Here is a 23074-nt window from a genome sequence, read left to right on the forward strand (position 1 = left end):
CGGGGTCTCACTATTCATCTCAGCGACCCCGACAACTATGTATTCGACACTCTTTTCGATTATTTTCATATATCACTCTCCCGTCGCCCCCTACCACGAAGGGGGTTGAATTTATACTTTAAAAAATTCCCGAGTGTGACTATACATCTCAGCGACCACGAAACGTATGGATTCAACACTACTTATGATGATTTTTTATCTCAGCCCCCTTGCCCCCTGCACCTAAGGTTTCTTGGGGTGTATTACCCCCACGTGGTTTGTCTCCTGATACTAAAAATTCGGAGTGTCACTATTCATCCCAGCGACCCCGAAAAGTATGGATTCGACACTATTTTCGTTAATTTTTATCCCTGACACCCTCAACCCTCGCCCCTAAGGTTTCCTGTGCTGTCTTTCCCCCACGTGGTTTACCTCCTGATACTAAAAATTCGAAGTGTACAATTCCCCTCTGCGACCCCGAAAACTATGTATTCGACACTATTTTCGTTTTTATTTTTATATATCACTCCCGCCTCACCCCCCCCCCCAAAGGGGCTGAACTTGGACTTTAAAAAACCCATAGTGTCACTATTCATCTCAGCGACACCGAAAAGTATGGATTCGACACAATTTTCGTTAATTTGTAAAGCTGACCTCCTTGCCCCCCCCCCGTCCCTATTGTTTCCTGGACTGTCTTATCACCACGTGGTTTGTCTCCTGATACTAAAAAATCCGGAGTGTACAATTTACCTCGACGACCCCGAAAACTATGTATTCAACACTATTTTCGTTTTATTTATTTATCAGACCCCCTCGCCCCCCCCCAAATGGGAGCAGAAATTTTACTTTTAAAAAATCGGAAGTGTCACTATCCATCTCAGCGACTCCAAAAACTACGGATTCAACACTATTTTCCATTATTTTTAACTCACCCCCCTAACCCTCCACTCCTAACGAGGCTAGAGGCGGCTTACCCCCACAGTGCTCGTCTCCGGATAGCAAATAATAAGTGTTCAAAATTTGATTGAAATTGCTCCAGTGGTTTAGGAGGAGATGTGTCATTTACACACATACAACCATCATCAGTCCCCCCTCCCCCCCACCCAAACGGGAGCAGAAATCTGACTTTTAAAAAGTCGGGAGTGTCACTATTCGCCTCAGCGTCCCTAAAAACTACGGATTCGACACTATATTCAATTATTTTTTACGCGACCCTCTAACCCCTCTACCGCCTTACCGACTATCAGCAGTAGAAGTTAAACATAGACAAGAAAATAGCAAGACAATTCATTAACATCAAGGACTTACCGTTACATAGGCAAAATTCATCAGTTACCCAGAGACCATGAACCCAAAATTACCCTTGGTATGACAATAAGTTGTTTCAACACTACCAAAGAAAACAAGATGTTCTTTGAAAACCAGGTACATAATATTTTATTTAATAAATAAGAGTAGAATTAGACATAATCAGTATAAAATGAAGGAATGAACGCCCTCGAAAAGAAACTACAATCTACATAAAAGGCGAAGGTGATGTAAAAATTTAAAATGTTCGGCCGAACGAAAAGAAAATAATATACGTTCAATATTTTTAAAAACCTCCAAAAATTGAGGACTTAGTAACCTGTTTACACTTCAGCAGAGACCTTTTCTTTACTTAAGTTATTCTCTTAATAGTTTCAAACAATTTAATTTTCTTTCATTATTATAATTATTATTAATTTGAACAGTACCAACTACCATCCAGAGATTCCATCAGAATTCAGTTCGTATCTCACTGCCTGAAAAGGTAATTAATCATACCACCCAGGCAGAGTGTAGAATAAAATAATCCCCAGAGAAAAATAAGAAGGGAAATAAAGAAGGAAAAGGCAAGTAAAACAAGTAAATACGCCACCAGGATGTAGAGTCAGCCCAAGACATATAATTAGAAAACGACGTAAAGACAGAAAGCCACCCCATGAAGATCTGGAGTCAAAATTGACTGTCTAGCATTCGCAGATGATATGGCAATACTGGCAGAAGACACTGAAACAGCCAAGGTACAAATTGAAACACTTCAAGAGACTGCTGTAAAGACGGGACATCAGATATCCTTCGAAAAGACGGAACTAATGATTCAGGACAAAAAGGATCCGACACAAAATATTGTCACCAAATATGGAACAATTAAAAGAGTACAGAAGTTTAAATATCTAGGGGAATGGATAACCCCAACAGGACTACCAGGAATAGCATTACAGGAAAGGGCAAGAAAGATGGAAGCAGCATACCAGTTATGTCGAAATGTCTACAATAAAAAGTCAGTTTCATTCACTGCAAAAATCAGACATTACAACACTGTCATCAAACCAGAAAGTCTATATGCGATCGAATGTATTCCACTGAACAGGAAGGGCTTACTAGAAAACATTGAAAAGACAGAAAGGAAGTTCTTGAGGAAGATACTAGGGCCCAGGAAAGTGGGTCAAGAATTTAGACTGCGACCAAATGAGGAACTATACAAAAGGACCGAAAAAATCACAACATCCTTCAAGAAGAGAAGACTCTGCTTCTACGGACACATTAAAAGAATGCCACCAGAGAGAACAGCCAAGCGAATTCTGGAATACATGGAGAACAGGAAGACACAAACTAGCTGGCGGATTTAATGGCGGATAGTGTATAGTCACGAAATACGAGGCTCGTGGTTTGTGTGGTATTAGGAGGTGAATTTTAGCAGTTTGACAGTCGCAAGTGTGATACATTACTCTAATACGTACAGTTATTCACGTCAGAGTGTTCGTGAAGTGTTCAGTGAAACCTGAAGCGAAATATCTACAAAAACAACCATGCCACCCAAAGTTAAAGAGGTGCCAATGGAAGCCATTGTGAAGCAAGCAGTGCAGGAAGCGCTGTGCAGTAAGGAGACTCTCAACACGCTTGCCAACCTCATCCAAGATCAGGTGACGAAGACAGTTGTAGAGCAACTGAAAGAAACCATAAATTTCAATACGAGCGTGATCGAGGAACTAAAGCGTGCGCTGGAAGAAAGAGACACGACCATAAGGGAATTAAAAAGGGAGCTGCAAATTAAAACAGACAGTTTAGAGCAGTACCAAAGAAGACAGTGCTTGCGTGTGTTTGGTGTGGAAGAAACTGCAGGAGAAAACACCGACAATATTGTCATTGATATTGCTCGTGAAATTGGGGTGGATCTCTCAGTGGACGAAATAGACAGATCGCACAGGGTAGGGAAAAGTCAAACTGGCCGTCCAAGACCCATAATTGTGAAGTTTGTTTCGTACCGGAAAAGAAATGCGATGTTTATAAACAAAAAGAAACTCAAGGGTACAAATAAAACAATTAGAGAGGACCTAACCCCAGAGAGACTGCGGCTTCTACAGGACGCTATAAGTAAGTTCAGTGTGCGGAACGTGTGGTCGAAGGATGGCATAATCTATGTTAAGCAGGGAACTCGTAAAATACCTGTGTCAAACCGCGAAGATCTCGATCGTATTTGCTAACCATGAGCCGACATTCTGTAAACTAAATACCGCTGTATAGAATTTTAATCATAATTTCAACTCTAGCTATAGCCTACATTTTTATCATTAATTTCAGTTTTTAGTTTCTTAATTTTATCTAGTGTAGTTTTTCCTTTTATAACCACAGTTAAATTTTAAGTTGGCAGCAACAAGTAACCAGGAAACAAATGCCTCTAGTTTCAGCCTCTCCAACCCACAGTCCCAAGCAGGTCACTACCTGTATCTCCCAGCCCCCACCCTAAGTACCGCTAATCACCTTCAAGACATTCTTTCGCCTTACCCTACCTCCTTACAAATAGCTCATGTAAACACTCAGAGCATTCTCCCGCATTTCCCGGAATTCTCTGAAATATTCTCAACCTGCAACCTGTATGCCATACTATTCTCCGAGTCGTGGTTGCGTCAGTCTATCCCTTCATCTCTTGTTAGTATGAATGGTTATTCATTAGTTAGGAATGACAGGAGCGGTAAGCTCGGTGGAGGAGTCGGTATGTACATACGGGATGATGTGAAGTATAAGGTGATATTAAAATCCCCCAGTGAGTTCTCCAGTAGCCCCGAATTCTTGTTCGTTGAGCTCATAGTTCGCGGTACGAAGTGCTTACTTGGTGTGGTGTATCGTCCACCGAAGACTGGTAACATCACAAGTCTAGAGGAAGCCCTACATGATCTAACACCCAGGTATGAGCATTTGATTTTAATGGGAGATTTTAATACAGATTTGACAAACAAATCTACCGAAACAAAACGATTGACTGAGATGTTTTCATCCATTAATTTGACAATACTACCCCTAAACCCTACACACCATGTTGCCAACTCACGCACGCTCCTCGATCTAATAATTACTAATAATACCAACCGAATCCTAACTCATGGACAAATGCCCGTTCCCGGTCTCTCCCGACATGACATGGTTTACGCTGCATATTCCTTGAAGTGCCCTAAATTCAAATCGAAATTAATTACATATAGAGATTTTAAACACTTTAATGAAGACGCATTTTTTGACGATGCTCTTAACACACCATGGCACAACATTCAATTCATAAATGACATTGACAGAAAAGTAAATCATTTTAACGAACTACTTCTGACTCTGTATGACAGACATGCACCACTACGCACTGTTAGGGTAAAGAGACCTTCAAACCCATGGCTGTCCCAAGAAATACGTGACCAGATGAAAATAAGAGACGCAGCCTATAATTATTACGTGAAATATCCTACATCTGACAATTTCGGAAAGTATAAAAAACTCCGAAACAAAACAACACAGTTAATTAGAAATGCTAAAATACGTCACTCTTATGATATTTTGAACACTCAAAATTCTACTCAGATTTGGAAATCTCTTCGCGAAATGGGATTATGCAAAAACAAGACAAATGACAACAACTGTAATGTACCACTAGCTGACCTAAACTCATACTTTACCTCACGATCCTCTCAGATTGACGAACAGACCAAAGCAGCAGTAATTAACAGAATATCCTCAAAAATAAGACATAATGGCGAGCAGTTCTACTTTTCCCATGTGACCCCCAGTGATGTTAGGGAAGTCTTCAGTGAAATAAAGTCAGGGTCCACTGGCCATGATGGAATTAACCTGTCTCCTTTAAAAAGAATCATAGACATCATTCTTCCAGCGGTCACGCATATCATTAACAACTCACTCATGACTGGAGTATTTCCTTCTAATTGGAAACATGCAATCATCCGACCTTTCCCTAAAAACAACAACCCCAACAGTCCCGAAGATTATCGTCCTGTAAGTATCCTTCCTATATTAGGAAAATTGTTGGAGAAAATAGTACATAAACAAATGACTGAATATCTTATACAGTACAACTTACTTGACAAATATCAATCGGGATTCAGACAAAACCACAGTACTGCCACTGCATTAGTTAAAGTGACAAATGACATGCAACTAGCGATAGATAAAGGACAAATAACTATACTTGTTCTCTTGGACTTAAGCAAAGCCTTCGATTGTGTAGATAGAGACATATTACTCGCTAAACTCAAGGCGCTGAAATTTTCTTACAGCACTTTAACCTGGGTACACTCCTATCTCAGTGATCGTCAGCAGCGCGTATCAGTGGGAAACGATACATCTTCGTGGCAAACCACTAAGATGGGCGTGGCTCAGGGAGGAGTATTGTCACCACTTTTGTTCTCATTGTACATGAACGACTTATCTGAGACGCTGACCAATTGTAAATATCACCTGTATGCAGATGAATACAGTTATATATTCACACAAAGCCTAATGACTTAAACAATTCAGTCACTAAGTTAAACGAAGACCTAGCAAATGTTAATGACTGGACTAGCAGACATGGCCTGAAAATGAACCCATCAAAATCACAGGCCATCATAATTGGCACGTATAAATCTCATGCTAAAATACAAAACATGTATATACCCAGTGTTATGCTCAGTGGAATACCAGTAACATTTAGCGATCATGTAAAGAACCTTGGAGTAGTATTCGATAAATATTTAAGTTGGTCGGAACACGTCACAAAAATTTGTCAAAGAGTATTCTACTCATTACATTCTGCAAAAAGGATGAGGGACTTCCTTCCAAGAAACACAAGAAAATTATTAGTACAGAGTCTAATATTTCCAATATTTGACTACGGAGATGTAGTTTATAATAGTATGAGCAAAACACATTCATGTCGACTACAGCGAGCCTACAATGCTTGTGCTCGATTCGTATTAAATATCCCAATACAAACTCATATTAGCCCTTTCCTCTCTCAGCTGTCGTGGCTAAGATTGACTGAACGACGTCAATACCACGCTGTTTCCCTTCTCCACAGTATTCTGCAAACGAGCAAACCAGATTATCTTAGAACAGACTTTAAATACCTCTCCCCTTCCGATAGAGCTCCCTCAAGGTCATCCACACGTTCCCTCTTGTCCATTCCCATTCACCACAGTAACTCTTACAACAACTCATTCATACCTGCTACCATACGTTCCTGGAACTCAATCCCAGCTGAAATTAGAGGCATAGGCAATCCGAGGCTATTTAAAAGGAAATGTTTAATGTGGTATTCAAATATGTAAATAGTAGATTTCACCAACGTAAAATTTAATAATTAGCTCTTAATTATCAATAAGGATAGAAATTTTAGAGGTTAAGTAAATTACTTTTAGTGATTTTTAGAAATACATGTAAAAATGATTTTATAAAGCTGTTGTATAATATGGTTTGGCATAATAGCAGGCTTCATAGCCTGAGCCCCGCCATATAAGAAAGGCAATAAACTAAACTAAACTAAACTAAAGGGGTCAAGGAGGATATAGAGGAAAGTAATAAAGCACAGCAGGCAGTGTACAACAGACAGGAATACAGAAAAATCATCAACAAAATTAAGGTATTCCAAGATCAAAGTAGCAAAAAACGGACCGGCAACAACTGGTCACGAGAACGTAAAGAAGCCCACTCCGAAAGGATGAAGAAGTACTGGGCCGATGCTGGGATGATGCTTAACGTGGTCCATAGTAGATCTATTCGAAAACAAGAAGAAAAAAGTAGTGGTGATCAACCCAACCGGTTACTATGGAAACGGAAACACCCCATGCGTCCATAGCAACCACCAGTATCAAACAAGAGCAACAATGGTACAAATACAGGAGGGCAAGAAACCCCAAAAACATAATTTAAATGAAATTTAAGTGAAATTTAAATAAAATAAAATAAACCAGAATTAGAATGTGGCAGAAAAACATTCAATTCAGGCAATTCAGGCGAAACCTCTCGTGCTATATAGTTTATAAACAGCGTAGTTAACTTTCCAATTACACATAACTTTCCGAAAACGTTAGATAAATATAAACCAATTTGCCTTTTCAAATTAGAAGAAATATGAAATCATAATTCTAGTTTGGAAGTAACCTTCTTAAATTTCACTACCCACGCCTTTCAGAAACAGTAAGGCGATATTATCAAAATACAATAGGGAACCCGAATTAAAGAATGCCCTAACTAAAATCAAAGAGGGTGAGGATGGACGCTTTTAGAAGTTTCACACACCAGGAATCTTGAGACACACAGTTTGCACACCACCTTCGATAGAATCCAGAGACCAAAGGAATAGCATTTATGAAGAGACTTACATGTTGGTTGAAGCTGCAGAAACACGTTACTTACGTAGAGATTCAAGTACTTTACACATCATAAGAAAACTAAATAGCTCAGAGGACGTTCAGTTGAAAAGTGGTTGAGAAGATATTTGAGGGCATGCCCTCATACAAATGCCATCTATTCAGGCTTCATGTCGCATTTAGAAACCAAATGCCGGAGCGGAGTAATCACACGTCCTTCCTCCATCATACTCAAGGCAAGACTCATGGCGGACCACACCGATAATGAGCATGGCCCCACAGAACGGAAAGCGAAAGTCATAGACTCGCCCACCAACTTGGCGGATAGTGTATAGTCACGAAATACGAGTCTCGTGGTTTGTGCGGCATTAGGAGGTGAATTTTAGCAGTTTGACAGTCGCAAGTGTGATACATTACTCGAACTAGTAGAGTTATTCACGTCAGTGTGTTCGTGAAGTGTTCAGTGAAACCTGAAGCGAAATATCTACGAAAACAACCATGCCTCCCAAAGTTAAAGAGGTGCCAATGGAAGCCATTGTGAAGCAAGCAGTGCAGGAAGCGCTGAGCTGTAAGGAGACTCTCAACACGCCTAACCTCATCCAAGATCAGGTGACGAAGACAGTTGTAGAGCAACTGAAAGAAAGCATAAATTTCAATACGAGTGTGATCGAGGAACTAAAGCGTACCCTGGAAGAAAGAGACACGACCATAAGGGAATTAAAAAGAGAGCTGCAAATTAAAACAGACAGTTTAGAGCAGTACCAAAGAAGACAGTGCTTCCGTGTGTTTGGTGTGGAAGAAACTGCAGGAGAAAACACGGACAACATTGTCATTGATATTGCTCGTGAAATTGGGGTGGAACTCTCAGTGGATGAAATAGATCGCATAGGGTTGGAAGAAGTCAAACTGGCCGGCCAAGACCCATAATTGTGAAGTTTGTTTCGTACCGGAAAAGAAATGCGATGTTTATAAACAAAAAGAAACTCAAGGGCACAAATAAAACAATTAGATAGGACCTAACCCCAGAGAGACTGCGGCTTCTACAGGACGCTATAAGCAAGTTCAGTGTGCGGAACGTGTGGTCGAAGGATGGCATAATCTATGTTAAGCAGGGAACTCGGAAAATACCTGTGTCAAACCGCGAAGATCTCGATCGTATTCGCTAACCATGAGCCGACATTCTGTGAACTAAACACCGCTGTACAGAACTTTAATCAGAATTTCAACTGTAGCTATAGCCTACATTTTAATCATTAATTTCAATTTTTAGTTTCTTAATTTTATCTAGTGTAGTTTTTCTTTTATATCTACAGTTAAATTTTAAGTTGGCAGCAACAAGTAACCAGGAAACAAATGCCTCTAGTTTCAGCCTCTCCAACCCACAGTCCCAAGCAGGTCACTACCTGTATCTCTCAGCCCCCACCCTAAGTACCGCTAATCACCTTCAAGGCATTCTTTCGCCTTACCCTACCTCCTTACAAATAGCTCATGTAAACGCTCAGAGCATTCTCCCACATTTCCCGGAATTCTCTGAAATATTCTCAACCTGCAACCTACATGCCATACTATTCTCCGAGTCGTGGTTGCGTCAGTCTATCCCTTCATCTCTTGTTAGTATGAATGGTTATTCATTAGTTAGGAATGACAGGAGCGGTAAGCTCGGTGGAGGAGTCGGTATGTATATACGGGATGATGTGAAATATAAGGTGATATTAAAATACCCCAGTGAGTTCTCCAATAGCCCTGAATACTTGTTCGTTGAGCTCATAGTTCGCGGGACGAAGTGCTTGCTTGGTGTGGTGTATCGTCCACCGAAGACTGGTAACATCACAAATCTAGAGGAAGCCCTACATGATCTAACACCCAGGTATGAGCATTTGATTTTAATGGGAGACTATAATACAGACTTGACAAACAAATCTACCAAAACAAAACGATTGACTGAGATGTTTTCATCCATTAATTTGACAATACTACCCCTTAACCATACACACCATGTTGCCAACTCACGTACGCTCCTCGATCTAATAATTACCAATAATACCAACCGAATCCTAACTCATGGACAAATGCCCGTTCCCGGTCTTTCCCGACATGACATGGTTTACGCTGCATATTCCTTGAAGTGCCCTAAATTCAAGCCGAAATTAATTACATATAGAGATTTTAAACACTTTAATGAAGACGCATTTTTTGACGATGCTCTTAACACACCATGGCACAATATTCAGTTCATAAATGACATTGACGGAAAAGTAAATCATTTTAACGAACTACTTCTGACTCTGTATGACAGACATGCACCACTACGCACTGTTAGGGTAAAGAGACCTTCAAACCCATGGCTGTCCCAAGAAATACGCGACCAGATGAAAATAAGAGACGCGGCCTATAATTATTACGTGAAATATCCTACATCTGACAATTTCGTAAAGTATTAAAAAATCCGAAACAGAACAACACAGTTAATTAGAAATGCTAAAATACGTCACTCTTATGATACTTTGAACACTCAAAATTCTAGTCAGATTTGGAAATCTCTTCGCGAAATGGGATTATGCAAAAGCAAGACAAATGACAACAATTGTAATGTATCACTAGCTGACCTAAACTCATACTTTAGCTCACGATCCTCTCATATTGACGATCAGACCAAAGCAGCAGTAATTAACAGAATATCCTCAAAAACAAGACATAATGGCGAGCAGTTCTACTTTTCTCATGTGACCCCGAGTGACGTTAGGGAAGTCTTCAGTGAAATAAAGTCAGGGACCACTGGCCATGATGGAATCAACCTGTCTCTTTTAAAACGAATCATTGACATCATACTTCCAACGGTCACACATATCATTAATAACTCACTCATGACTGGAGTATTTCCATCGAATTGGAAACATGCAATCATCCGGCCTTTCCCTAAAAACAACAACCCCAACATTCCCGAAGATTATCGTCCTGTAAGTATCCTTCCTATATTAGGAAAATTGTTGGAGAAAATAGTACATAAACAAATGACTGAATATCTTATCCAGTACAACTTACTTGACAAATATCAATCGGGATTCAGATAAAACCACAGTACTGCCACTGCATTAGTTAAAGTGACAAATGACATGCAACTAGCGATAGATAAAGGACAAATGACTATACTTGTTCTCTTGGACTTAAGCAAAGCCTTCGATTGTGTAGATAGATACATATTACTCGCTAAACGTAAGGCGCTGAAATTTTCTTACAGCACTTTAACCTGGGTACACTCCTATCTTAGTGATCGCCAGCAGCGCGTTTCAGTGGGAAACGATACATCTTCGTGGCAAACCACTAAGGTGGGCGTGGCTCAGGGAGGAGTATTGTCACCACTTTTGTTCTCACTGTACATGAACGGCTTATCTGAGACGCTGACCAATTGTAGATATCAGCTGTATGCAGATGATATACAGTTATATATTCACACAAAGCCTAATGACATAAACAATTCAATCACTAAGTTAAACGGAGACCTAGCAAATGTTAATGACTGGACTAGCAGACATGGCCTGAAAGTGAACCCATCAAAATCACAGGCCATCATAATTGGCACGTATAAATCTCATGCTAAAGTACAAAACACGTCTATACCCAGTGTTATGCTCAGTGGAATACCAGTAACATTTAGCGATCATGTAAAGAACCTTGGAGTAGTATTCGATAAATATTTAAGTTGGTCGGAACACATCACAAAAATTTGTCAAAGAGTATTCTACTCATTACATTCTGCAAAAAGGATGAGGGACTTCCTTCCAAGAAACACAAGAAAATTATTAGTACAGAGTCTAATATTTCCAATATTTGACTACGGAGATGTAGTATATAATAGTATGAGCAAAACACGTTCATGTTGACTACAGCGAGCCTACAATGCTTGTGCTCGATTCGTATTAAATATCCCAATTCAAACTCATATTAGCCCTTTCCTCTCTCAGCTGTCGTGGCTAAGATTGACTGAACGACGTCAATACCACGCTGTTTCCCTTCTCCACAGTATTCTGCAAACAAACAAACCAGACTATATTAGAACAGACTTTAAATACCTCTCCTCTTCCGATAGAGCTCCCTCAAGGTCATCCACACGTTCTCTCTTGTCCATTCCCATTCACCACAGTAACTCGTACAACAACTCATTCATAACTGCTACCATACGTTCCTGGAACTCAATCCCAGCTGAAATTAGAGGCATAGGCAATCCGAAGTTATTTAAAAGGAAATGTTTAATGTGGTACACAAATATGTAAAAAGTACATTTTACTAACGTAAGAATTTAATAATTAGCTCTTAATTATCAACAAGGATACAAATTATAGAGGTTAAGTAAATTAATTTTAGTGATTTTTAGAAATATATGTAAAAATGATTTTATGTATATTATTCTGTAAATTGTATAAAGCTGTTGTATAATTTGGTTTGGCATAATAGCAGGCTTCATAGCCTGAGCCCCGCCATATAAGAAAGGCAATAAACTAAACTAAACTAATTTTACCAGACCAAGATTAAGGATTGCAAGAGAAAACATTTCAGCAATATAATCTCATGGTGACAATTACGAAGATGGCATCAATTAAATAAAGTGGGCAAGGCCACGTAGAATGTACTTGTAGAATACAAGACTGAAATAATTCCGAATGACACAATTTTCAATAGCACGAATGCCGATTCGAAATATGGTTGGGGAGAGTTAATACTCGTCACCAACGTCACACCCCCAATCCTAAGTGGCTAGAGGTAGCTTAACCCCACAGTGCTCGTCTCCGGATAGCAAATAATAAGTGTTCAAAATTTGATTGAAATCGCTCCAGTGGTTTAGGAGGAGGTGCGTCATTTACATACATACATACATACATACATACATACATACATACATACATACATACATACATACATACATACATACATCAATTTTATATATAGTAAGATAAGATAATCACTATGTGCGATGCAAGTGCTAACGCCGCAGACATACATTAATATATTTTTTTCTAGGTACATCAAGAATTATCGTCGACATTTATTCAAGTCTAAGTTTGAAAGGCTTCAACGTGCACATTTTAAGAATTATCGCTATTCATCCGAGTAACAGTTTGCAGTCTGCAACGTGTGCATTTTAAGGTATGTTTCGATATTTTTTTATCGATTTCATATGTTTACATTTTTAAATCTACAAAATAGTATTCCGCTTTTTTGTAGAAAAACCCTGGAGAAGATTAACCAGATAGATCATATTTCAACTCCAACCACCAAGCCGCTGACGAGTCTACCGCTAAATCAGCAACTTAACGTGATTTCGCTACGGAGATTAAAAACAAAATTTGGGGAAAGGATTTTATGCATCTGTAAGGACTTTCAAGTTTTTCTACCCAATCGATTTAGTGTGCTAACTGATTTAGAAATAGAAGAACGAAATAGACGTTCTATTTGCATTATATATCGCGGAATAGAGAACAAATCTTGCGTTATTCGTTTTGTTGATGCGTAATAAATTAGGAAACTATACATACATGTTCTATTGTGTTAGAGTGAAATTCTTTGCTCTTATGTTTTTGTATAAATATTTGCTGTATGCATATAGCGCTTAATCTAAACCCAAATAACACATTAGTCGGTTTTTGTGTGCAGCTTCAAAGTAAGTTTCTTATCGATTGGTTTCTTCGATTTGTCTTTGTTAACCGCATAGAAACAAAAAATTTGATGAAAGAATTTTGTGCGTCTGTCAAGACTTCTAAGTATTTTTATCCAGTGTGTTACACGAAATTCAGTTTTTCTTATTAGTCAGCTCAAAACGACCGCATGCCCTTGTTGACGGTTCACATCCGACAGACCTAGTTATCAGCAAGTGTCGTTTTTCCAATATTCACTATCAAACATTCTAAGTTTTGTATCGGTCGGTTTTTGATATAGCATTGTTCGCTGCAGCATGTATTGTACTGCCGGAATTTTGTCCTGCAAGTGTTAGAAAAAAGCATTAAGTATGTGTCCTAGAGTTTTTAATATTCGCAATAAAACATTCTGCAGCTTGAAATTTTTCTAAGAAAGCAAGAGTTTTGTTGCTCTTCTTACGTTTTATATTAGCACGTTCTGCTTAGTCGGTTTCTTGACTATTGCATGTCTATAACACTTAAAAAAGCAAAAGGTGTACGTTAGGCGTTTACACCTCGCATTGTACTTACTTCTAGAAATGCTGTACGTTAACATTATGTGTATACGGTCGAACAAAATATATTGTCATCGCTTCCTCAATCGTGTATAGAATAGCGATTCCCTTACTGGTGTTCTATAGGGGTCACAGCATCAACTAAATCTCGTACATAAAAGATGTAAATAAATAATGTAGAATTGGTGTATTCTTTATTTTAGATTAGGTATTACCTTCTCTTCCTCCTCCTCCCGCTCCTTCTTTGCAAGATAAAGTTTCGTTCAATACTACATCAATCGAGGAAGGAGAGTAAGTATGTTAAGAAAGAAGGTGTTCAGCAGATTCCTAAGTATGTCATCGTCTTAGAAGAGCAGCTTAGTAAGTATATTGAGAAGAGAAATATTTTTTTCTGAACAGTGTTTGATTCTAGTCTTGCAATGCGGTGTTCTGAACATTGAACTATAGGATGTAATTCTAGTTATAATATGTTTTGAACAGCAGTATGTGTTCAAGTCTAAACATCCACAATGATGTTATTACTGCAGCACGTGCACATTCCTGCTTTTGCAAAGCATGTTCGATAGAGATGTGCCTTGACAGAGGAGAAGAAAGGGCAGCAGTAGTATAATGAGAGAGTTCTGGCGCCTCCTCCGCCGCACGCCTCCGCCCGCCTCCTCCTCCGCCGCCGCCTCCGCCGCCGCCTCCGCCGCCGCCTCCGCCGCCGCCGCCCGCGGGAAATTTGAATTTTGGCGGGAGATTTGAATTTGTAAACAAAGCCACGTGCTTTTTGACAGCTGTCATCGGCAACAACGCATCGCTAACCTCACTGCTGCCATCTTGACGGGCCTAAACCTCACTAGTGCCAACTTAACCTAACTAGCATGAGGTAAACAAACCCACGTGTTTTTTGACAACCACGTGCTTTTTGACAGACAACAACGCATCGCTAACCTCAGTACTGCCATCTTGACGGGCCTAAACCTCAGTAGTGCCAACTTAACCTAACTAGCGCGAGGTAAACAAAGCCACGTGCTTTTTGACAACCACGTGCTTTTTGACAGATTTGTAAACAAAGCCACGTGCTTTTTGACAGCTGTCATCGACAACAACGCATCGCAAACCTCAGTACTACCATCTTGACGGGCCTAAACCTCAGTAGTGCCAACTTAACCTAACTAGCATGAGGTAAACAAAGCCACGTGTTTTTTGACAGCCACGTGCTTTTTGACAGATTTGTAAACAAAGCCACGTGCTTTTTGACAGACAACAACGCATCGCTAACCTCAGTACTGCCATCTTGACGGGAATAAACCTCGGTGGTACCAACTTAACCTAACTAGCTCGAGATAAACAAAGCCACGTGCTTTTTGACAGCCACGTGCTTTTTGACAGCTGTCATCCGCCATCTTTAAACTACAGAGCGCTGTGCTGCCCTCTTTCGTCACCTGTCATCGGCAGTGCTGCCATCTTGGCGGGCCTAAACCTTAGTGCTACCAACTTAACCTCACTAGCTCGAGATAAACAAATCCACGTGCTTTTTGACAGCCACGTGCTTTTTTGACAGCTGTCATCCACCATCTTTAATCAACAGAGCACAGTGCTGTACTCTTTAGCTAGATACCTTTGAAATGTGGTGGCGGCAATTTGAAAAATTCTATGTGCTCTTGTTGGGAAACAAAGCCACGTGCTTTTTTTACAGCTGTCATCCGCCATCTTTAATCAATAGAGCACTGTGCTGCTATCATGCGGGCAATTTCGTCAGCTGTCATCCGCCATCTTTAATCCAGAGAGAACAGTGCTGCACTCTATGTGGTGGCGGTAAATTCCACGTGCTTTACAAACCCATGTGCTTTTCTGACAGCTGTCATCCGCCATCTTTAATCTAGAGAGAACAGTGCTGCACTCTATGTGGTGGCGGCAAATTCCACGTGCTTTACAAACCTATGCGCTTTTCTGTCATCCACCATCTTTAATCTAGAGAGAACAGTGCTGCACTCTATGCGGTGGCGGCAAATTCCACGTGCTTTACAAACCTATGCGCTTTTCTGTCATCCACCATCTTTAATCTAGAGAGAACAGTGCTGCACTCTATGTGGTGGCGGCAAATTCTACGTGCTCTTATTTGGAAACAAATTCTACTCGCTCTTCAGCTGTCATCCACCATCTTTAATCCAGAGAGAACAGTGCTGCCCTCTTTAGCTACTTACCTTTGAGGCGGTTAATTTGAAAAATTCTAGCTGCCATCTTTAATGAAAAGGGCATCGTGGTGCTATCTTGCGGGTAATATTTTACGTCACAGCTGTCATCCACCATCTTGCATTGCTAACCTTAGTGCTGCCCTCTTTAGCTACTTACCTTTGACAAGCTGTCACCCGCCATATTGCATCGCAAACCTCAGTGCTGCACTCTATGTGGTGGCGGATAATTTGAAAAAATCTTTTTGACAGGCAGCCATCTTTAATCCAGAGAGAACAGTGCTGCCATCTTTAGCTACTGCCATCTTACATCGCTTACCTCGCTGCTGTACTCTATGTGGTGGCGGTTAATTCGAACAAGTTTAATCACGCATCGGGCAAGCTAGAGTAAGCACGTGCTGTTGTGATGACATCATCATACATGTTTAGACTTGTCCGTTTTCTTAAGAGTAAGTCGATGTAAAGGAATGTGGTACCGGTAAATTCGAACGAGTTTAAACATGCATCGGGAAAGCTAGAGTAAGCACGTGCTGTTGTGATGACGTCATTGTGCATGTTTAGACCTGATCGTTTTTCTTAAGAGTAAGTCGGAGTAAAGCAATGCAATAAGTACATTTTTGAATGCGATCAAATATTTATTTACAAATGTACTACAACAGTGTTCGTTTTTTTTGCTGCTGACAAGGTTGGTGTGCTTCTTAAGAACGTATGCTTCTGAAATGCCTCCTGCAACATTCAAATTAAACAAAGCATTTAGAAATATATTATACTAAGTATGTTATGCTTTAGAGGGAAGATCATGTACTTCTTACCTTGCTGTTATTCCTTTTCGGAATCATCATCATGAGGTACTAGAGAAAGTTCATTCATACACTGTGTACAGTGTTCAATCCTCGGATTTGGTCCATCCCAATCATCATCACCATTTTCTCCTCGATGCTTGTAATGTCGCTCACAAGTTCTGCATAAAGCTACTTCGATTGACATCTTACTGTGTAGAGGAAGGATGTCCCAAAAATTATGTACGTAAGAGGCAGCGTACGTATATAAAAATCCTGGTGGTAAGTATTGAATAAGATGTTTCGGCATCGACGATCTACGTTTATAGAACATCTTAATAACCTCACTCACTCGTGAAACATAAATAAGATGTTGCGTATGAGCATGCAAACAGCATGCACATTTACAGTTTTGTTCCATAGCGTACGATGTCGAAGCACACACTAATGAAAATGATAAAGATCTATTCTTATTTATAGTCTCGTAACAATATTCGTTAGCGGATGGTAAGTAACATCACTCATATGAATAATAAGACAATAGGCTGCTATGTTAGCAGGAATGTTTTCAGATGTTTCAAATTCTAAACGAATATCAACTGGAGATTCTTTTATAGATTCTTCATGATAAGAGCAGTCTATAACTACAATCGGTGCTTTATTTTTAAATTCTTGAGGTGTAAATAGCGGACGATCTTCTTTCTGATAATACGATGATTGAAATTTACAAAACATGTCATAGAGCATCCCAAACTTATTTTTCTCAAAGTTAATGTCGATGTTTTCGTAGGGATACGTAATTCCATTGAGATATAGTCTAACGTGTCTTAATTTGCAGTGATCAAACAGTGAGCTATCTTTTTCGTGATTGAATTTACGATTAGTTTGAAATCCAAAAATAATGTACAAGGGCTTCTCAGTAAAACGTGATGTTTTAACTGCCCAGCTATGCTTGTTTGTAGGTGGTAACACAGGATATTCATGCAGCTCCCAACTTCTAAAACGTATAGGTAATGGTGTATCATTTTCTACAATCTTGAGCAATCGCAGTTTTTCACGATCAGATAAGGTTACATGTGGGATCCGCCACAGTATACGATGCAGTGTTATTTTCGATTCTACAGGTGTTTCTACTGCTTTAAGAGAATTGTAATCACTTCGATCACGGATTAGAATAAGCTCTTGTTTTACGTTGATTATAATACGTGTAAAGTCTCCTGCGAATCCAAAAATATGTTTCAGTGATAACATACCCGTAAAAGTTCCATCCTCATTAATCATCCAGTTGTTAGTAGCTTTTGGACACCGTCCAGCCATCCGCAAAAGATTACTTTCTTCATCACAGAAAGAAGGGTAGAGTTTCATTGCGCTTGTAATACCAACATTCTTCGTTCGATCTATTTCAACATTATTTACTTCATATCGCGCTTCAGAAAAGAGAAAAGCTAGAGCATGGTTGTTTAGTTGTGAAGTGCTTGGTCCACTTCCATCAGACTTTTCTAATCGTCCTTCAATATAGAGGTAGCTTTCGTGTGGTAAGGTGTAAACATCTTGTTGATTAATAATAAAATGAATTTCATCATTGTTATTTAATCCAAACGTAAAAGATTGATAGGAATGAAGCTCACTTCGTACTACACCTTCACGACTTTCTACTGTATTCGTAATGTCTAGCATTTCTTCCATTCTGTTGTAGTAGTGTATATCCTAAATCTTGGAGTATCTGCTTATGGGTATCTGTTAACTCGATGAGTCTCTGCACACATGTAGTATGCCTTCGGAATGTACACCGTGTTTTATAGATGGTTTTCATACTGGTTTAAGATGTAGTTTGTAAGCTACGTACGCGTGCTGATCTAAATGAATAAGCTGATTATGTTTATTTACAAGTCTAAGAGTAATGTTGCTAATGTGTTTTACAGACACAGGATGATAAAGAACTACTGCTGGTTTCTCACAAATAGTATATCCACGTTCCTCTGTAACAATAAAGTCGTGCAGGACGTGCGAAGGTTGTAGATTACTATTCAAGTCTGTAATAATATTACAAGTAATGTTCACATTATAATCATCGAAGAGTTTTATAGGTTGATCAGACTCGTAACGTACGTTCGGTAGGAGCTCCCTCGATGAAAATCCAAGCAGTGGACCAATCGAATCAGGTTGTGATTTGAAGTCAATCTTAAATGATGATTCAATAACACATTTGTGCGTAATGTTGCTTATAGTGATTGAGAACTTGTAATTATGATTACTAAAACTATCTTCCCCAAACTGATCAATTAACGTACTTTCAATATAGTCGTGAATATCATCTACTGTATAACTACCTGAGGGTAGTGTTAGCACATACTCATCGTAATAGAACTTGTTTAAACCATCACGCACATTATAGATTTTATTGTAGCTTTCAAACGATACTAGTCCAAGACTATGCGGCTGATAACCAAGTTCGATTGGCGGATTAAAATAGATGGTTGTTTCAGGTCCTTCTCCACGTACAGCAAACGTTCTTTCACTGTTCGTCATCACGTAGATACTAATACACTTTCTCTACTGTCTGGGTTTGATATAAGAACATAAGACATAATCGTCCGCACATGCGTGTATTAAAGTTTTGCACACGGTTTTTATTGTAAACAATGTCTGCACTGCTTCCGAAATAACGTATGAGCTCAAAAGGAGGAGGTAAATCTCCATAGCTATCAAAATACCATACTTTAGATTTACGTTTTACATAAGCAACGTAATGAGTTCCAGGTCCACGACTGTCGTCCAAGTTAATTACGGCACTTTCACGTTCACGTGGACGTGCTGGTAGTTGATCGCGCATATACACTCCTCGAAAATAATGAATTCCTAGTTGTTTAGCAAACGTAAAAACTTCATCATGCGTTAGAGCTCGATATGGCAGTGCATTCAGTAGACGTTTTTTGGGGAAATGTAGATACCAAGCCCTTTCTTGTATGGCGCTAGCTTCATGTTCACACCTTTGCATCGTAACGCAATTGCCTCCATCGTCTTGTTATGACGTTCACTCTCTTTCAACTGTTGTTTCGCTTCTTCTACAGCTTTGACAGTTCTCGCTACAGCACTAGCACCACCTAGCAATGACCCTAAAGCTGCTAAGCCAGCAAACAGCGCAGGAAGAAATCCTCCTCGTTTTGGTACAGGAATAATTCGCGCACGTTTACTAAATATTGCTCTGCACTTTGGAGAAATTCTCGCTCTTGCTGCGCGTAACGCCTTAGTAATAGCTACACGAGGATTGTATTCCCCTCGAATAGCTTTTTGCGCAGCCTTTATAACATCTTTCCATCCAACAGTTTTTACTTTCTTCTTCTTCTTCATGTCGTTTGGATATCGTTGTTTCACCATGCTGGGCACGACTTTACTAGTCAAGAGCAAATCATAAACTAACCGTTGCCTCTTGTTTCGTTTAATATATATATATTACTATTACGTACTTTATGATTCAGTTATCATGAAGATTATAAAGCAGCAAGACACGCTACCTGTTACCGACATTGTACGACATCTCTTACCTAGTTCTAGTACAACTACAAGAAAACGTCATGGAATGTTGTTTCCTTTTACTGTTCGATGTATTATATCAGGTCCGTCGGGATGTGGTAAAACAAATCTTTTACTCACACTTATTACTTCTGTAAATGGTGTACGCTTCGAGAATATTTACGTTTTCGCAAAGTCACTCTATCAGCCGCTATATACTATTCTACAAACTGTAATGCACGATCTAGTTAAAGATGGAATAATATATTTTAAATTTAATTCACATGAACAAGTACCATCACCAGACGATGTGCTTCCTAATTCTCTAATGATCTTTGATGATGTCGCAACAGAACAGCAAAACGTTATTCGTGCATTCTTTAGTATGGGTCGACATAAATATGTTGATTGCATCTATTTGTGCCAAACCTATTCTCGTGTGCCCAAGCAGTTGATACGCGACAACGCAAATGTTATTGTGCTTTTTCGGCAAGATGAGCGCAACATGCGACATGTGTATAACGATCATGTTAACACTGATATGACATTCGATGACTTTAAACGTATGTGTGCTAAATGTTGGTCATTACACCGTTACAGCTTTTTAGTTATTGATAAAGAAAGTGATGTACAGCATGGACGATATCGCATGGGTTTCGATCATTTTATATGCATTAACACAGAATTGCAGTAACTACTTGATTAAAAACCACCATCATGTTAACATCTAGCAAGGAGATCACAAAACATATCATCCAAGCTCGAAACAATATTCGACGGAAATTTAAAGAGCTTAAACGTATTCAAGCAGACACGGATTTATTTTTAAAAACACAACTAAGTACACCACTCAAAGAAATTTTTAATTCTACTTCATTACCGCAGTCTACTTCAAGTTTTGCTTCTATGCAAACATCATATCATAAAGAGAAGCATGAAGAAGAAAAGCATGAAGAAGATACTGAAGCGAAGAAGCAGGATGTAGATCAAGAGGAAGATAAGGAAGAAGAAGAAGAAGAACTTAATGATACATCACCATCTAAGCGTGTTGAGTTTTTAACTACAGATGTTATTGCAGAAACACCTACTACATCGACGCAAAATCTACCATCTTTGTCTGAGGTTATGATTACACCAGAGTATCGCAATCAGTTTAGAACTTTTATTCAAGATACCTATGGATCTCTCTTTGCACCTTATATAGAAAAACTTTTTACAGGACAAACTGACACTACCTACGGTATTCGCTACGAAGATGACTGTTTCCGGATAGGAAATTCAAATGTTAAGATTAATAGCAACAAACTCATTGTAAAAGGTGTTACCTATAAACCTACGAAAGGACTCTTAGAACTTCTTTTCTCACGAATACCTGACAAGGATATAATTTTACAAGATGATCTTAAAAAGTATAAAGCAATACTTTTTGCTACTGATGCAACACGACGTAATTACAGGAGAACAGAAGCTGTAAATGCGAATAAGAGTTACAAGTATCGTGAGTTTATTTCTAAGCTGTTTCCGACTGCACGTAGTCTAGACGTTATCTACAAGCCTTTGTTGCCGTATGTGGATGTAAGATACTGGAATGACCCAAACTTACTCGTTGAACGATTACAACTTTTAAGAGCATCACAAGAGGCTGGTCACACTGGTCACGGATCAGAAATTCTAGAAATAGAAAGAGAACTACGTTATGCCGGTATTATTTTGTAATGGCTCGTCAAGAGAAGATCTCACCTGTAAAGGTAAACATCGCACATGAGTTACATAAACCAGCACGTCGCACCTACTGTCGCAGACGCGTTATTACACGAGGAAAAGATGATCTCTGGCAAGCAGACTTAGTAGAAATGATTCCATATGCCTCTAGTAATAAGGGGTATAAGTATCTACTTACTGTTATCGATGTGTACTCAAAGTTTGCTTTTGCACAACCCGTGCGTTCTAAAACAGCAGCTCAAGTTAAAGAAGCATTTAAACATATTGTTGAAGAATCGAAACGCTTCCCAAGGCTTCTTCAAACTGATCAAGGTAAAGAGTTTTACAACAAGGATTTTTCTTCTTACCTCAAGTTACTTGGCATTCAACACTACTCTACGTTCAGCAATCTCAAGGCAAGTGTTGTAGAACGCTTTAATCGTACACTCAAAACAATGATGTGGCGAGAATTTACAGCGCAAGGTTCATATCGTTGGATTGATCTGCTACCGAGACTTTTATCTACCTACAACGATACACCTCATCGCACTATCGGAACAAAGCCACGTCTTGTTATAAAGAATACACCTCGTCTAGATGCTATTCATCTTGTAATTAAAACAGCTGATCCACGTCGCTATCGCTTTAAAGAAGGTGATTTCGTTCGCATCAGCAAACACAAGTCTATCTTTGCAAAAGGATACACACCTAACTGGAGCACTGAAATTTTTCAAATCAGAAGTGTTAAGCTTTCTAATCCAGTTACGTATTTACTTCGCGATCTCAGAGGACAGCCTATTGAAGGAGGATTCTACATCGAAGAACTGCAGAAAACAAAATATCCTGATCACTATTTAGTTGAACGTGTTATTCGACGTCGTGGCAATAAACTGTATGTTAAATGGCTTGGTTTTAATAACAGCTTTAATTCATGGATTAATAAAGAGGATGTACTTTAAATCTTATGTGTGTTTTCTTTTAATCCTCTACGTTTCCTTTCTTCTAATTCACTAGGACATGCTGTAGGATTAAACAACACCTGTAATATGTTTTGACAATTCATATTTATTTTAGACTATATACATA

The 23074-nt window shown here is 39.2% G+C and overlaps 1 protein-coding gene across 5 annotated transcripts in view; it reads right to left on the reverse strand.

The window, feature by feature from the left end:
- The window catches only part of LOC136884905 (uncharacterized), a 119676-nt gene that overhangs the window by 61043 nt on the left and 35559 nt on the right, over positions 1–23074 (reverse strand). The window contains exon 3 of one of the 5 annotated variants that reach the window (XM_067157211.2): positions 11551–11659. The exons of 3 other annotated variants lie outside the window; for them this stretch is intronic. In XM_067157211.2, the coding sequence (XP_067013312.1) occupies positions 11606–11659 (54 nt within the window). In that variant the 3' untranslated portion in view covers positions 11551–11605. Of the gene's footprint in view, positions 1–11550; positions 11660–11781; positions 11835–23074 lie in introns of those variants that run through there. One more of the 5 variants, XM_067157212.1, reaches the window with a different exon arrangement.

Source organism: Anabrus simplex, chromosome 13 (assembly GCF_040414725.1).
Source record: "Anabrus simplex isolate iqAnaSimp1 chromosome 13, ASM4041472v1, whole genome shotgun sequence".
NCBI classification, from domain to species: Eukaryota; Metazoa; Arthropoda; class Insecta; order Orthoptera; family Tettigoniidae; genus Anabrus; species Anabrus simplex.